Source organism: Borostomias antarcticus (assembly GCF_949987555.1).
Source record: "Borostomias antarcticus genome assembly, chromosome: 11".
NCBI lineage: Eukaryota > Metazoa > Chordata > Actinopteri > Stomiiformes > Stomiidae > Borostomias > Borostomias antarcticus.
Genome location: NC_140244.1, coordinates 16342775 through 16361325, shown reverse-complemented (window position 1 = coordinate 16361325; position 18551 = coordinate 16342775). Strand labels below are relative to the sequence as shown.

At 48.9% G+C, this 18551-nt stretch overlaps 1 protein-coding gene across 1 annotated transcript; it reads left to right on the top strand.

Annotated features, from left to right (window-relative positions):
* Positions 1-238: 238 nt before the first annotated feature.
* On the top strand, positions 239-13960 carry chdh (choline dehydrogenase; the record flags this gene model as incomplete). The annotated part of the gene is made up of 7 exons (XM_084446100.1): positions 239-1010; positions 1491-1642; positions 5597-5726; positions 5899-6033; positions 6523-6665; positions 9391-9493; positions 10153-13960. 7 exons carry the CDS (start codon positions 239-241, stop codon positions 10569-10571), a joined length of 1854 nt encoding a protein of 617 aa, XP_084302226.1. The 3' UTR covers positions 10572-13960.
* Positions 13961-18551: the final 4591 nt, after the last annotated feature.

Below are 18551 nucleotides of genomic sequence, written 5' to 3'. Positions count from 1 at the left end.
AGAGGTTAAAAGAAGTCCTATTGCAAGGGGAACTGTTGCTGCACCTAATTGGCGAAATGTTTTGTGAACATATTGGGAAATCAGTAAGGTAGGCTATAGATGAGGATACTGTTGTTTAAGTAAGATCATGGCATTTTGTTAATGTGTGTGTGTGTGTGTGTGTGTGTGTGTGTGTGTGTGTGTGTGTGTGTGTGTGTGTGCGCGCGCATGTGTGTGTACATGCTTGCAGGTGTGCAAGATGCTTTGTTTATCTGTGCTAGGAAGAGTCGGGGCTGGTGTGGGGAGGGGGGTGGGGGCTGGGGTGAGCAGGTGTGTGTTTCCCAGGTTACCTGGATCCTCCATCATCCCCACACAAAGTCTCTACCCCTCCTCCTCCCTCCGACACCGTAGCACCGCCACAGCCAATCAGAGCTCTCCAACCCCGTCGTACAGCTACGTCATTGTGGGGGCGGGGTCAGCGGGCTGTGTTCTGGCCAATCGGCTCTCGGAGGACTCCCAGGAGTCCGTGCTGCTGTTGGAGGCGGGACCGAAGGACATGCTCCTGGGCAGCACACGCGTGTCCTGGAAGATCCACATGCCTGCCGCGCTGACCTACAACCTGTGTGACGACAAATACAACTGGTCCTACCACACGCTGCCACAGGAGCACATGGACGGGCGGGTCATGTACTGGCCCCGGGGGCGTGTCTGGGGCGGGTCCTCCTCACTCAACGCCATGGTGTACATCCGGGGCCACGCCCTGGACTACGAGCGCTGGCAGGCCGAGGGAGCGGAGGGCTGGGACTACCAGCACTGCCTGCCCTACTTCCGCAAGGCCCAGTGCCACGAGCTGGGCGGGGACCGGTACAGGGGGGGCGATGGCCCGCTGCACGTGTCCCGGGGGAAGACGGACCACTCGCTACACCGGGCGTTCATAGAGGCGGGCCAGCAGGCAGGGTATCCCTTCACTGACGACATGAATGGCTACCAGCAGGAAGGCCTGGGGTGGATGGACATGACCATCTATAAAGGTAGGCTTGATGGGTGGACATGACCATCTATAAAGGTAGGCTTGATGGGTGGACATGACCATCTATAAAGGTAGGCTTGATGGGTGGACATGACCATCTATAAAGGTAGGCTTGATGGGTGGACATGACCATCTATAAAGGTAGGCTTGATGGGTGGACATGACCATCTATAAAGGTAAGATTGATGAATGGATGATGGATGGATATGCATGACCATATAGACAGGTAAGATAGATGGATGGACATTACTGTTTATAAAGGCAGGATGGGTGGATGGACAGATGGATGGAATATGTAGGGGTGGGTCGTATGCCCACCTCCCTTGTTCTCTGTAAAGCTCATTGTGTTGCCACTGGGTATGAAATGCGCTATACAAATAAAGCTTTGATTGATTGATTGATTGATTGATGGGAGTGACAGGACTCTATATGTGTAGGAGATGAATGGATAGACATGACCCTCCCCTACCCTCCCCTCCAGGTAAGAGGTGGAGCACGGCCAGCGCCTACCTGCGTCCCGCCCTGAGCAGACCCAACCTGAAGGCAGAGGTGCGCTGTCTGACCAGCAGGGTTCTGTTCCAGGGGAACCGGGCTGTGGGCGTGGAGTACACCCAGAATGGACAGAAGAAGAAGGTAGGAGGACCAGCTGGCTCGCTACAAATATGGGTCCTTTCCATTGAGCAGCACAGTACGGACAGAAGCATTAGTATCTTAGGCCTGTAACGCTTCTCCATTACACACAAGACCTGGGAAGCGAGTTGTGAAGACAGGAGCACGTTTTTATATTTAACCGTTATTTAACCGGAGAAGTCCTGTTGAGATTTTTTTTAATTCGAAGGAGCCTTGGCCAAGACAGCTGCTAAAGTTTAAAAAAACATACAACATCAAACAACAGTAATACAATTTCAAACAACATGAGCAACATTAAAACACACAACATAGTAGCAGCAATAAAATCAGCAGAGCATAAAACAACACTTAAAGCACATAATACACAACATAACAATGAATGGAGACATGCCTCACAAGCAGGTGGACAGAGACCGGTGGAGACTAGTCAGGGAAGCAATTACAGGCTCCAACTGATTTTGCCTCCAACCCCTTCACTACATTTTTAAAAGCCCTAATCAGGATCACTCATCAAGCTGCGGGTCTGCAACTGGTTCCAGTCTGCAGGGGCAGAGAACACGAAGGCCTGTTTTCCAAGTCCAGTGTGAATCTCAGTTCCAGACAGCAGGACAGTATTGCTTGAGCGTGTACAGTGAGGTGGGGGGACACAAGCCTTGTTGATGAGTCTGATGGAAAGAAGCTGTTTTTGTGGCATGAGGACCCAGTTCCGATGGACTGCAGTCTCCTGCCAGAGGGGAGTGGGTCAAAGAGACCGTGTCCAGGATGGGAGGGGTCGGCCACAATCTTATTGGCCCGTTTTAGGGTCCTGGAGGTGGGCTGGTCCTGTAGGGATGGCAGTCTACAGCCGGTCACCCTCTCAGCGGAGCGGACGATGCAGTCTGCCCTTGTCCTTGTCTGTTACAACTGAAGTACCTACTTGTACTGTGACAGTTCAGTCTGCCTGCTCTGCAAGGTTACAATGTCAGGAAGGTTTTTGTAGCATTCAACAGTGTGTCAGATCAAACAACCCTGATTTCACAATATCGAAGGCAGAGAGATTGAGTAAGAGTGGCGCCACAGCAGTAAATGACCTCGAAGATCCGAACCCACCGGGAATGACGGTCGTTCGGATCTCTGAAATGTTGGTTTCTCTGAAGGTTCTCCCAAAATACACAACATTTAGAAAATATAATATGTAATTTGTAGACACTTGATATATGTTAAAAACGACCCTGTATTTGAATCAAAAAGGCACTTGCGTGCACTCAGATAACCATAGGCTACAAGCCCTTTTCCATTATTTTGAAGCGAATTAACTCCTGATAGTAGGCTATTAGCCCCTCGCCTAGTCGCCTTCAGAATAGGCTTAACCTATTTGAATCACAAACAAATGTCCGAGAATATAGCCTATAGGATAAACAGCCTATCATTTTACCGTTACTGTATTGATCTACAGTCAGATCAATAGTTGTTCTCCAGTTAAACTAGACTATTCAGTTATGGGGGCATTCATTTCGGTTTGTGGCATCAAAGAATAGTTTGTTTGGGTTTGTGGTGTACACCAGAGGTGATCTGTTGTGTAGGACAAGATGTTAGAATCCTTTACCTTCATAGCTGAGCCTCTGGGACGGTCACATGAGTGATGGCGTCTTCTAGGTGATATAGTATAGTGGGCGTTTCACTGATAAGCCCACAACACCTCCAGAGGGTTCACCAGCGAAGCCCAGCGTCCCAGGCTCACTCCCCAGAGGCCATTACTCATCTGAGGGCCCAGGTGGAGTCCTTCCTCCTAATCCACAGCCACTGACTCCGCTGTTCAGCAGCCCTGGAGAGGTCTCTGACTGCCTGTTCAGCAGCCCTGGAGAGGTCTCTGACTGCCTGTTCAGCAGCCCTGGAGAGGTCTCTGACTGCCTGTTCAGCAGCCCTGGAGAGGTCTTTTGAGTGCCTGTTCAGCAGCCCTGGAGAGGTCTTTGACTGTCTGTCATGGGTCTTGCCTCTCACTCCCATCTCCAGGAGTAGCCGTGTCATTGATGTGGCTACAAGCCTTCTGCAGCCTACTTCGACCGGGCGGATCTTTGCTTTCCAGCCACATTGTTGCGCATCAGCTAAGAGCTCAGCGTACCTCAGCTTCTTGCACTCGTACGCCTCCTCCACTGCATCCTCACAGGGCACTGTAAACGCTCGTACGCCTCCTCCACTGCGTCCTCACAGGGCACTGTAAACGCTCGTACGCTTCCTCCACTGCGTCCTCACAGGGCACTGTAAACGCCATGATGTAAACGAGGTGGAGTGAGGCCGACCGCAGCACAAGGTCTGGTCTGAGGATGGTTGACGTGATCATAACCAACGTCGATGCTCGCTCGTCCACCTTCCAGCACTGCTACAGGACACTGTAGTACCTGGTTGTGCCATCAGGTGTACCGGCCTTGAGTGAGGCTGGTCTTGCAGCCCACCAGGATGTGCTTGAGTGTAGCTGGACTCGGGCAGAAGGAGCATGTGGGGTCTTCTCCATACCACTGGCTAAGATTTTTGGGAGATAGCTGGACATCATATGCAGTCTTGATGGTGAAGCTCGCCCTGAATGCCACCATCTCCTACAGCTCCTGCCACGTTATCTTCCTCTTGTCCACTCCTTCCCATGTCATCCTTTGCCCCTGCCTTGCCTGTGCAACCACCCTTTGCGTACCTTGTTGCCACCTCTTGCTGACGTTCCTCCTGAACCACCAGCTGGCGTCTCTGGGATTGGGTAACCTTGTTCCTAGTTGGTTAACTGGCTCTGGGATTGGGTAACCTTGTTCCTAGTTGGTGAACTGGCTCTGGGATTGGGTAGCCTTGTTCCTAGTTGGTGAACTGGCTCTGGGATTGGGTAGCCTTCTTCCTAGTTGGTGAACTGGCTCTGGGATTGGGTAGCCTTCTTCCTAGTTGGTTAACTGGCTCTGGGATTGGGTAGCCTTGTTCCTAGTTGGTGAACTCGCTCTGGGATTGGGTAGCCTTCTTCCTAGTTGGTGAACTGGCTCCGGTGCTGTTATAGAATTTCTCATCCAATATTGGGTCAAGAAGCCAGAACAGTTCAACAGAGTTTATTTCATTCAAGGATAGTTACAGCACTAAAGTGTGACTCTCTGACAAGCATAACATCCTGGCCATAACTCAAGATGTAGATAAGACTCGCAACCTGGACATAGTCCAGGTGTATGTCGTAAAGTTCCCCAGGACATAGACCATTGGAGCCTGCCTTTTCCAACCCAACCTGGTTGTAAAGATAACCAGATTACCAGATCACTTACGGTAGGCTGCCTGTCCGAACACACACACCTTCCAAACGTCTTTGTAACCCCAACCCCTTGTCTCCTCACTGTGACATCTAAAAACATTACACATTAAACACTGTCCTTGAGTTAAGGTACTAAACACGTTGTCCAGAACTTATTTTTACCCTTACAGTACCGTGACCGCTCCTCCATTGCTGCACTTGGCCCACGATGTCCCTGTGTGTCCCTTCACTGTGTCTGAGTGCTGCCTTTGCCTGCTCGGCCGTGTCCGATGGGGTCCACTTCCTCCCGGTCGCCAGACTGGGAGCAGCTTGCGCTACAAATGGATCACGCGAGTCCAGTAGCATCATCTCCAGTCTCACTTTGACACACTTATACTCCTCTAATACACCCCCTTTACTGTCGAGGCACCTGGGAAGACCAAGTCATTCCTTGTGTAGGAGCTGATCAGTGTCTCCAGCTTTTCCACCTTCGAGATCAGCACTTCATAGAGGGTTAGTGGCCACATGAGGCGTGGAAGAAGCCAAGCTGCATGCACCAAAGCTTTGAATGGTGAATTTTAACTGATTTCAGTCGATTTATCTGCAGGCATAGACAGAGATATAGAGACACTGGTGGTAAAACCAAAACGATGCCATAGCAGTTTATCTTGTAACTCATGAACATATGCCTTACGTTTAGATGTGCTGTACCCCCTCCATCCCAGGTGTATGCAGACAAGGAGGTGATTCTCTGTGGGGGTGCCATCAACTCCCCCCAGCTCCTGATGCTGTCAGGGGTGGGGAACGCAGACGACCTGAGGCAGCTGGACATACCAGTGGTCCAGCATTTACCAGGTGACCTATGACCCCTTAGGCAGATCATTACCTCGGCCAACCTACACACACCCCTACCTACACATACACACGCACGCACACACACACACACACACACACACGGTCTCATGCATGTATGTTCACACACACTTACTCTCATGCATGCATAAAGTGTGTGTGTGTGTCTATTCAGGGGTTGGCAGTAACCTACAAGACCACCTGGAGTTGTATGTGCAGCAGCAGTGTGTCCAGCCCATAACCCTCTACAAGGCCCAGAAGCCCTTCCACATGGTGCAGATCGGCCTGGAGTGGCTCCTCAAGTTCACAGGTCAGCCTCTCTATCTGGCCTCTGTATCTGGCCTCTGTATCTGGCCTCTGTATCTGGCCTCTGTATCTGGCCTCTCTATCTGGCCTCTCTATCTGGCCTCTCTATCTGGCCTCTGTATCTGGCCTCTCTATCTGGCCTCTGTATCTGGCCTCTCTATCTGGCCTCTGTATCTGGCCTCTCTATCTGGCCAGCAGCTGCCTGGACAGCTCCGTTCAGAGCTTCATCTCAAGGTCATGAGACAAAGCTAAGCAATTTTTTTTTATCATTTCATACACCACGTACATGTATCTTAAAACAATTACACATCATTTAATCTTTGAATCCTAAACGTGTGCCTGTGTGTTCACCAGGCCTGGGTTTGTGATGTGTTTCACAGCCAGTCTGGCAGAACCAACAGAACTAGACTTCCTAAGGCGTTCAGCTGACTCATCCCCTGCTTACTACTACCCCTAGCAATGCCTGTCTGTGTGCATGGTGACTGTCCCCTAGGTTACGGAGCGACGGCCCATCTGGAGAGCGGAGGGTTCATCCGGAGCAGAGGGGGCGTGGCCCACCCAGACATCCAGTTCCACTTCCTGCCCTCACAGGTCATCGACCACGGCCGCGTGGCCTCCAAGATAGAGGCCTACCAGGTGAGGTGTGTGCATGCGCGCACGTGTGTGTGTGTGTGTGTGCGAGTGCCTGCGTGCGTGTGTGCACGTGCGTTTGTGTGTGTGTGTGCGTGCGTGCGTGCCTGCGTGCGTGCGTGCGTGTGTGCGCGTGCATTTGTGTGTGTGTTTGCTCTTTCCCTCATGTACAGTCACACTATAAACATGTACAAGGAGCTGGTTTTCTTCCAGCCCTCCTTGTACATGTTTCCTCAGTGAGCGACGCCCATTTGGGGAGGGTCTGTTCCTCAGGGTCTCTGTAGCAGGTGCAACAAGTCCAAAACTGGTTCCTTTTTTCCGAGTTTATGAGTTTGCAAAACTGGGCTTTCTGGAAGGAGACAGAAGTTCTGCATGATTATCCTCATCAACAGCATTACTGTACATCCACTGTGGGTACAACCCATAAATGAATATGTAAAACTAACTAATGATATGAGAGGGTCACCAGAGAGTAGGGCAGTTCTACAGGTTAACAGCTGGCCTGTATGTGAAGACCCAGGCCTTTGTTTATGGCCTTGGGAAACAGCTGCTAGGACAGAGAAGAGTCGTAAAAATGGTTGAGCCCCCTTCTTTATAAATAATGGCTCATTGAGAGGTTTACAAATAGAAGAGAAAGGGTGTTCATGTAAAAATGTTCTCACAAACTCTTATATCCACATACTGAAGGTTCTGGTTACACTGGTGTCAGACATGACATGTTAAAGATAGATTTTAATTTCTCTTTTACACTAGCTAGTTAGCTAAATAGATAAATTAGCAATGGTACAAAAAACCTTGCTGACAGCTTGATGAGCCAGCTGGTTGACTAAGCTTGATGAGCCAGCTGGTTGACTAAGCTTGATGAGCCAGCTGGTTGACTACGCTTGATGAGCCAGCTGGTTGACTAAGCTTGATGAGCCAGCTGGTTGACTAAGCTTGATGAGCCAGCTGGTTGACTAAGATTTATGAGCCAGCTGGTTGACTAAGCTTGATGAGCCAGCTGGTTGACTAAGCTTGATGAGCCAGCTGGTTGACTAAGCTTGCCGTCTGTGGGGATTGTGAAAGGGAAGCAGCAAGCCCAGCAGTGTTGGGGTGGGGCAACTGATGAGGATTATTTTTAATGATTCTAGGTGATTCTTTTATGAAACTAGGTTCTGGAGCTGGGTGAACTAGGACTAGGTTTTGGAGCTGGGTGGACTAGGACTAGGTTTTGGAGCTGGGTGAACTAGGACTAGGTTTTGGAGCTGGGTGGACTAGGACTAGGTTTTGGAGCTGGGTGGACTAGGACTAGGGTTGGAGCTGGGTGGACTAGGACTAGGTTCTGGATCTGGGTGAACTTGAACTAGGTTTTGGAGCTGGGTGGACTAGAACTAGGTTTTGGAGCTGGGTGGACTAGGACTAGGGTTGGAGCTGGGTGAACTAGGACTAGGTTCTGGAGCTGGGTGAACTATGACTAGGTTTTGGAGCTGGGTGGACTAGGACTAGGTTTTGGAGCTGGGTGAACTAGGACTAGGTTTTGGAGCTGGGTGGACTAGGACTAGGTTTTGGAGCTGGGTGGACTAGGACTAGGTTTTGGAGCTGGGTGGACTAGGACTAGGGTTGGAGCTGGATGGACTAGTACTAGGTACTGGATCTGGGTGAACTAGAACTAGGTTTTGGAGCTGGGTGGACTAGGACTAGGTTTTGGAGCTGGGTGGACTAGGACTAGGGTTAGAGCTAGGTGGACTAGGACTAGGACTGGATCTGGGTGAACTAGAACTAGGTTCTGGAGCTGGGTGAACTAGGACTAGGTTTTGTAGCTGGGTGGACTAGGACTAGAGTTGGAGCTGGGTGAACTAGGACTAGGTTTTGGAGCTGGGTGGACTAGGACTAGGTTTTGGAGATGGGTGGACTAGGACTAGGAGAGGTTCCAGACTGATCTGCGAGAGAAACAGAATGTGAGCTCATGAGATCAGGATGGCCTCACGAAGCGAGGGAACTAGGACCCCAGGATTTCCAGCACTAGTTAGGAGGACTCCTAATGATTCTCCAAGATTCTTTGTGAATACGACCCCTGACCTGGACCATACGCACACTTTGTAGATCCAAACTATTTGAAGTTATCGGAGGGTACTTAGTACTGTATTTGACACTTGTCTTTTACCCAGGTCTGCAGTGGACAGATCTGACTCCACCCCTCCTTGGTCTAGACCATGGGTTCCCAAACTCCATCAATGTGGGCCTCCCCTCTGAAAACAGTGATACACCCGGGCCCCCCCAACCCCCCAAATTTGTCCATTTTGCAAGGCAGCGTTAGCTAGCCCAAAACATTACACAGCTAAGTTAGCTCGGAGGCACCTGTTGCTAGTTAACGTTATGACGTTTTCACACAATACATTTATGCTTGCGGGGGGAGGCTCTCTCTGCACTATCCACAAATTTAGTATACATCTCTCCCATTGTTTATTTAGATTTTCTGACCTTTAAAATCACGTTTCATTTTTTCAAATAAACCACATGTTTTTCCTTTTTTTTTTCTAACCATCCCTCTGCGCCTCCCCTGAATTTCTTTGGGCCCCCCAGGGGAGGCGCGCCTCACAGTTTGGGAATGCCTGGTCTAGACTTATGCCACTTATGCCTCTGCTATACTCAGGACAATCTATCTGAGCCATGATGTCTGGATGCAGACCTGCGTTTCACCCACCCATCTCCTGAGTCCTGACCAATCAGAGACCACTTGTTTGTGTCGCAGGTTCACGTTGGACCAATGAGAAGCACCAGTATTGGGTGGATGAAGCTGAGGAGTGCCAGCCCTCTGGACCACCCCATCCTCCAGCCCAACTACCTCTCCACCGGTAGGCCCCTCCCCCCGCCAGGCTGGGCCAGGGCAGGCTAGGGGACACAGAACTGGACCAGTACCAGGAGTGGGGACTGACCCAGGTCTCATAAGGACATGTGGGCATGTGGACCAGTACCAGGAGAGGGGATTGACCCAGGTCTCATAAGGACATGTGGGCATGTTAGGCAGCTGGCGGCAAGACAAGCCTGCCACACACAAGTCCAATCACTATGTGAACATCTTCTGTCCTGTCACACACTTTAAAATCAGAGTGGGTTTATTACCATACTAGGAATATGTTCAGGTCGATGGTGCAAACACTGATGGAGACGACATTAGACAGGGTGCAGGATAGGACAGTACAAAGACAGGACAGTGCAAATACAAAATACAGTTTATCCAATAAAGTACAAATGCAAAATACAATATACACAGAATGGAGTGCGGTGACTTAAGCATCACTATGCTAACAAGCCTGCCACATGAATTCACATCACTATGTAAGTGCAGTTTGCTTAAGCTTGCCGCAGTCACCTCACTATAGAAATATCTTTAAGCTTGCCCCATACAGTCACATCACTAAATACATGTACATAGTCACATCATATGTTCATATGCTGTAGCCTGCCACATACAGAAACTCACTGTTCTGAATCATGCCTCTCCCTCCCCCAGATGTGGATGTGTGGGAGTTCCGGGAGTCCGTCAGACTATCCAGGGAGATCTTCGCCCAGAAGGCCTTTGACCCGTTCCGTGGCCCCGAGGTCCAGCCGGGCCCCCAGGTCCAATCCGACGCAGAGATCGACGCCTTCGTGCGTCGCAAGGCCGACAGTGCCTACCACCCCTCCTGCACCTGTAAGATGGGCTCTCCCTCCGACGCCGCGGCCGTGGTCGACCCGCAGACGCGCGTGCTTGGCCTGGAGCACCTCCGCGTGGTCGACGCCTCCATCATGCCCAGCGTAGTCAGCGGCAACCTGAACGCGCCCACCATCATGATGGCGGAGAAGGCGGCTGACATCATCAGGGGGCGCCAGGCGCTCTGCGACCCGGGGGTGCCTGTGTACCAGCCTCCGAATCTGGAGACGCAGCGGTAGAACACACACACACACACACACACACACACACACACACACCTGGAGACAGGAGGGGAGAGCCATGGGAACCAGTAGTCATGGTAATGCTAATGGTCTACATCATGTAATATAGATTTAAACCAATATTGCATAGAACAGGGGGCTCTGGGTTCCAGTTCTCCATGGCTGCTGAAGGATCAATTATATATACAGTGCACCTGGAAAATATTCATATACCTGCACTTTTCCCACATTTTGTTATGTTACAGCCTAGGAATAGTTCTTCTTTGCAGATCCTCTCAAGCTCCATCAGGTTGGATGGGGAGTGTCGGTGCACGGCCATTTTCAGATCTCTCCAGAGATGTTCAATCAGGTTCAAGTCCGGGCTCTGGCTAGGCCACACAAGGACATTCACAGACTTGTCCTGAAGCCACTCCTTTGTTATCTTGGCTGTGTGCTTAGGGTCGTTGACCTGTTGGAAGGTGAACCTTCGCCCCAGTCTGAGGTCCAGAGTGCTCTGGAGCAGGTTTTCATCAAGGATCTCTGTACATTGCTGCATTCATCTTTCTCTCTGTCCTGACTAGTCTCCCAGTTCCTGCCGCTGAAAAACATCCCCACAGCAGGATGCTGCCACCACCATACTTCACTGTAGGGATGGTATTGGCCAGGTGATGATACCACCATGCTTCACTGTAGGGATGGTTCTGGCCAGGTGATGATACCACCATGCTTCACTGTAGGGATGGTATTGGCCAGGTGATGATACCACCATGCTTCACTGTAGGGATGGTTCTGGCCAGGTGATGATACCACCATGCTTCACTGTAGGGATGGTTCTGGCCAGGTGATGATACCACCATGCTTCACTTTAGGGATGGTACTGGCCAGGTGATGAGCGCTGCCTGGTTTCCTCCAGACATGACGCTTGGCATTCAGGCCAAAGAGTTCAATCTTGGTTTCATCAGACCAGAGGATCTTGTTTCTCATGGTCTGAGGGTCCTGTACTGTAGGTGCCTTTTGGTAAACTCCAAGCGCGCTGTCATGTGTCTCTTACTGAGGAGCGGCTTCTGTCCTCAGTCCTCCAGCCACTCTGCCATTAAGGCCTGATAGGTGGAGTGCTGCAGAGATAGTTGTCCTTCTGGAAGGTTCTCCCATCTCCACAGAGGAACGCTGGAGCTCTGTCCATCGGAGTCACCTCCCTTCTCCCCCGATTGCTCAGTGTGATCGGGCAGCTCTAGGAAGAGTCCTGGTGGTTCCAGCTTCTTCCATTTATGATGGAGACCACTGTGCTCATCGGGACCTTCAATGCTGCAGAAAATTGTTTTATCCTTCCCCAGATCTGTGCTTCGATACAATCCTGTCTACAGACAATTCCTTTGACTTCATGGCTTGGTTTGTGCTCTGACATGCACTGTCAACTGTGGGACCTTATATAGACAGGTGTGTGCCTTTCCAAATCATGTCCACTGAATTGGATTTACCACAGGTTGTAGAAACATCTCAAGGATGATCAGTGGAAACAGGATGCACCTGAGCTCAATTTTGAATGTCATACTGTAGCAAAGGGAGTGAATACTTATACATGTGATATTTTAGTAGTTTTTTTTCGAATACATTTGCAAAAAATTCTAAAAAGCTTTTGTTCACTTTGTCATTGGGGGTATTTTGTTTAGAATTTGGGGACAATATATATTTAATCAATTTTGGAATAAGGCTGTAACATAACAAAATGTAGAAAAAGAGAAGGGACATGAATACTTTTCGAATGCACTGTATATGGGTCGATAACGTAAAGGTGTCCCATGTCATTCAGTTCAACGCTGACTGCCCCATCGAAAAAATTATAGAAAAGTTATAGATGAAAAAGTTATAGATCTATGCGTAGACTGACAGAAATATAACCACCCAGAAAAAATGACTTTTATTTTGAATACCACTTTTTTTTTTTTTAAGATATTTTTTTAGGGCTTTCCAGCTTTAATGGGACAGGACAGTTTGAGAGAGACAGGAAACGTGGGAGAGAGAGAGGGGAGGACATGCAGCACAGGACCCGAGCCGGGAATCGAACCCGGGTCCGCCGCGCGAAGGACTAGCCTTCATATGGGGCGCGCCTTACCCGGTGAGCTACCGGGGCGCCCCGAATACCACATTTTCGAAAGAAAAAAAAAACACTTACACTGAATGACATGTCAGTGACCCATGTATATATATATATATATATATATATAACATTCACAATGTTTACAATGAATTTAAGAATTGTTTTGTATGTGCAATTGAAGACTTCTAATTGATTTATTTTCTATGACTGGAAAGCCATGCCAGTAGACCAGCCAATCACACACATGACTTGAAGTATGATGTCATTTCAGTGTTTCAGCTGATCTGGTCAGGCCAGATCATGAAGTGTGTTATTGTATGTTGCCCATACTGTAACAGTAATGAGTTTCATTAGCAGGGTGTTTTACTGTATGAGCTGCCCATACTGTAACAGTAATGAGAGTGTGTTTTACTGTATGAGTTGCCCATACTGTAACAGTAATGAGAGTGTGTTTTACTGTATGAGCTGCCCATACTGTAACAGTAATGAGAGTGTGTTTTACTGTATGAGCTGCCCATACTGTAACATTAATGCGTTTCAGTAGCAGGGTGTTTTATTGAATGAGCTGCCCATACTGTAACAGCAGTGCTAGTGTTGCAGTAATTGTCTCTCACACCAGCAGTATTTTAATTATCCTTTCAGCATTCCTATGGAGTCAAAATAGGGTCAAAATAGGGTCACCGCTGGGCTGGGCTGGTCATCGCTGGGCTGGGCTAATATATCAAACTAATAATTAACCAGGCCTGCCCACCCCTGATGTGGCAGATGGTACACTCATATAATACTTTTACCCTATTTTGACTCCTTCCTGAATCTAATGAAGATTCTAATGAAGAACACTATCCAGGTCTGATAATGACATGGGTCTGGTGTCATGTCAGACTAGTCCTGGACCTGGTCCTAGACACCATCTCAGTAAAGGGCTCTAGTCTTCATCTCTTAGTTGTAGACAAGGTTTAATAAGTGCCGTTTTAGCAGCATTGAATGTGATCCAGACTACCATAGAGCTGTGATTGAATGTGATCCAGACTACCATAGAGCTGTGATTGAATGTGATCCAGACTACCATAGAGCTGTGATTGAATGTGATCCAGACTACCATAGAGCTGTGATTGAATGTGATCCAGACTACCATAGAGCTGTGATTGAATGTGATCCAGACTACCATAGAGCTGTGATTGAATGTGATCCAGACTACCATAGAGCTGTGATTGAATGTGATCCAGACTACCATAGAGCTGTGATTGTAAACTATGGGGCAGATGTAGGAGCACAGCCCTGAGCACTGTTAATAAAGTTATCTTCTTACTCCGAAGTTCACCGGTGTGTTTTTGAAGTTCTAACCCTTTTAAAAGAATCCACTACAGTATCCTAAGTGCTTTAGACACCATTTGATATGCTGGTGGATTGTGGGGGGGTGATATGCTGGTGGATTGGGGGGTGGGGGGAAGGTGCTACATGGGTGCAATCAAGCTGCAACTAGATGTGCCGCCTGGATCACACCTGCTTTACCTGATCTCACCATCATCACACCTGCTTCACCTGATCTCACCATCATAACACCTGCTTCACCTGATCTCACCATCATCACACCTGCTTCACCTGATCTCACCATCATCACACCTGCTTCACCTGATCTCACCATCATCACATCTGCCTCACCTGATCTCACCATCACACCTGCTTCACCTGATCTCACCATCATCACACCTGCCTCACCTGATCTCACCATCATCACACCTGCTTCACCTGATCTCACCATCATCACACCTGCTTCATTTTATTTTATTTTTTTGTATAAGCTTATTTCAGGGACAACATACAAATACATTAGTCTCCTTAGAGAGAAGATGCATTGTACTAGATTATAGCTTTTTCTATTTTCCATCTCCAGTCCCATATACAGTACATACAATACAATAAAAATGATGCAATAAAACATGCATTCATACAATACGATGAACACATGCATTTACATATTAAAACACTACATTACAGATTCCATGTCATACCCCTCCTTCCCCTCTCAACCTACTCATACACACACACTCACACACATTTAATACTACGTTACAGATTCCCAGTGATACCCCCCCTCCCCTCTCAACCCACCCATATATACACACACCATGCACACACACGCGCATACACACGCACACACCCTACACAGAGTGGGAACAGAATTGACTATCTAGCAACTGTTCTTTCAATTGAGCTTTGAAGGTGCCAATTGAGCGGCACCTCCTCATCTCTTCAGGCAGACTGTTCCACTGAGTTATTTATTTTACAGTGAAAGATGACTGTCCAAACACGGTGTAGCGGAAAGGTTTAGCGCAGTCAAGTGCGGACACTGTTCTTGTCACTCTGCTTGAGTTTGTGGATCGAAAGTGTACAAACTCACCCAGTGGAGGAGGTGCGGAGCCATTAAGGATTTTGTAAATCATACATAAGTCTGCTAGATGTCTGATGTGATCAAAGCCCATTAGTCTATGTTTCACAAGGATCCTACAGTGGTGGAAATGCATAGGCTTTTTGTCTAAAGTTTTCAGGGTTTGCTTGTAAAGGGAAGCAAGAGGTCTTGTAACTGATTCACCAGCTTGTCCCCAGTATGTGATACCGTATGCTATGTGGGAGAGAACCATGGCATGCATACATAGTCTTAGCTGCGTCTATGGAGACAATTTCTGATGTGTCTAAAACTAACTATATTGTACTTTAATGTTTTAACCATTTTTTTTACATGGCTCTTGAAGTTTAAGTTTGAATCTAGTACCACACCAAGATATTTAAAGTCAGAAACTACATCAACCTTTACACCTTTGATCAAAATGTCCGCAATGGGAGCAATCTTCCTAGGTTTTTTGTGGAAGAACATTGCTTTTGTCTTAGACACATTGAGACTTAGGCCTGACTCTTCCAGCCACCCCGTGATCCCCTCCAACGCAGCTGTTAACTGGACAGCTGCTAGCCCGGCTGTACCTGCGTACCCACACAACGCTGTACCTGCATAAGCCCACACAACGGTGTCATCTGCGTACATCTGGAGATGGACATCATGAGGACAGTGTTGTGGTGACCTGATCTCACCATCACATCTGCTTCCCCTGAACTCACCATCACACCTGATCTCACCATCACATCTGATCTCACCATCACATCTGCTTCACCTGATCTCACCATCACACCTGATCTCACCATCACACCTGCTTCACCTGATCTCACCATCACACCTGATCTCACCATCACACCTGCTTCACCTGATCTCACCATCAGACCTGATCTCACCATCACATCTGATCTCACCATCACACCTGCTTCACCTGATCTCACCATCACACCTGCTTTTAAGACGTGGATACATTTCACCGCAAAACAGACTTGCACTCCCCCGCAGTTTCCATACATACAACGGAACACTGTAGCGTTCCCACCTCATGAGGCCTGTTGGCAGCAGCATCACCGGGTCAGCGCCAGTGGGTCAGCACATTAGCGCCAGCGGGTTAGCGGGTCAGGATCAGTCGGTCAGGGCCAGCAGGTCAGCCCTCTTGGCGTTGTTGGTAACGCGGCCTCCTGAGGAGTGGAGACTGGAGCTGGAGGTCTGCCAAGGACATCCCACCCCCGTTCACTACACTAGTGTCAGAAGTGGGATGTACGACCATGAGGCCATTGGGAGAGGTGGAGCGGAGGGAGCGTAGCGGGGGTAGCGTAGTGGAGGTAGCGAGGGTAGTGTAGTGGAGGTAGTGTAGCGGGGGTAGCGTAGCACAGGTAGCGTAGTGGCGAGGGTAGTGTAGTGGAGGTAGCGTAGTGGAGGTAGCGTAGCGGAGGTAGTGTAGCGGAGGTAGCGTAGCGGAGGTAGTGTAGCGGAGGCAGTGTACTGGAGGTAGTGTAGTGGAGGTAGTGTAGCGGAGGTAGCGTAGTGGAGGTAGCATAGTGGAGGTAGCGTAGTGGAGGTAGCGTAGCGGAGGTAGCGTTGTGGAGGTAGCGTAGTGTAGTGGAGGTAGTGTAGTGGAGGTAGCGGAGGTAGTGTAGCGGAGGTAGTGTAGCGGAGGTAGTGTAGCGGAGGTAGTGTAGTGGAGGTAGCGTAGCAGAGGTAGCGTTGCGGAGGTAATGTAGTGGAGGTAGTGTAGTGGAGGTAGCGTAGTGGAGGTAGCGTAGCAGAGGTAGCGTAGTGTAGCGGAGGTAAAGTAGCGGAGGGAGTGTAGCATAGCGGAGGTAGTGGATGTAGCGTAGCGGAGGTAGTGGATGTAGCGTAGTGGATGTAGCGTAGCGGAGGTAGTAGATGTAGCGTAGTGTAGTGTTCCTACTTCGTAAGGCCCGTTGGCAGCAGCATCAGCCCTCTTGGTGTTGTTAGTAATGTGGCATCTTGAGTGGGAGACCGTAGCTGGAATCCCGATGCAGTTTTCATACAACAGAGCATGTCATCAGTCTCTCCTTGTGCATCTCCTCACATATTTTTGCGTGAAACTCCCACTTTTCCCTCCACCATCCCATGAATGCATTTTGATGAGTAGGAAAGTTTCAACTTGTCATTCTGCGGTCCTGCAGCAGGCAGAATGCTGTTTGAGCCGTCAGCGGTCTGGAGCGTATATACCACGTCATGTTTGAGCCGTCAGCGCGTCTGGAGCATATATACGTCATGTTTGAGCCGTCAGCGCGTCTGGAGCGTATATACCACGTCATGTTTGAGCCGTCAGCGCGTCTGGAGTGTATATACCACACCATGTTTGAGCCGTCAGCGCGTCTGGAGCGTATATACCATGCCATTTTTGAGCCGTCAGCGCGTCTGGAGCGTATATACCACGCCATGTTTGAGCCGTCAGCGCGTCTGGAGCGTATATACCATGCCATGTTTGAGCAGTCAGCGCGTCTGGAGCGTATATACCACGCCATGTTTGAGCCGTCAGCGGTCTGGAGCGTATATACCACGCCATGTTTGAGCCGTCAGCGCGTCTGGAGTGTATATACCATGCCATGTTTGAGCCGTCAGCGCGTCTGGAGCGTATATACCATGCCATGTTTGAGCCGTCAGCGCGTCTGGAGCGTATATACCATGCCATGTTTGTAGGCGCACGTGGCGACAAAATTATGGCTAGAACGGGCGCCAACATAGTACATCTGCCCTTATAAGTCGTATGGTCTTCATGTTTGTTTGTGGATTTGTTTATATCAAATATTTGTCTCTGAGTTGCCGTCATTGATGTACAGTAAGACTCCGTCCAAGGATCTACCCCACAGAGGAAGAGTTTATTCAGTAGTATCATTACAAAATCATCAGCAGTTCGTTGTAATTCCAGGAAAATATACAAGAGATTAAAAGCAAAAATTTACAAAAAAGGATTATTTGTCAGTACAAAATCTGAGGTCCTAATTCTGCTACAAAGTTGTTATCAGTCTGTAGTCATCAGTGACAACATGGGTGGGATAGAGAGCCAGATGTCTTCAAGTACAATAATCATTTTACACCTTCACTTAGAAAGTATTGTTTTTACATTGTGTTAATCACAAGTTTCAAAATGTCAGTAAAACAGTTTAATATGAGAATAAAGCTCAATTCCATAACCTGTTTTAGTCTCTGTTTTCCATTCAGTCACTAAACAACGATGGAGTGTGCATGTGTTTTGACATTTCACTATCGCTGAGGAGATCTGTGACTCATGCAAACCTCTACATGGGAAGAGGCCGTGTGCTGTATCACATCATCTCATGTGTGCTGTATCACATCATCTCTGGTTCTACAGTCAGCAGTCTCCACTTCCCGGACACAGCTCTCGTTTCCCGGAGACGGATTCTGTGTGCTGATCGTCGCCCTCTGTCAGTCTGTTGGTTGGCGTGTCGGGGTGTGGATCACACCTGGGGTTATGGAACCTACTGAAATCCAGGTTCCAGATGTCTGAGGTACC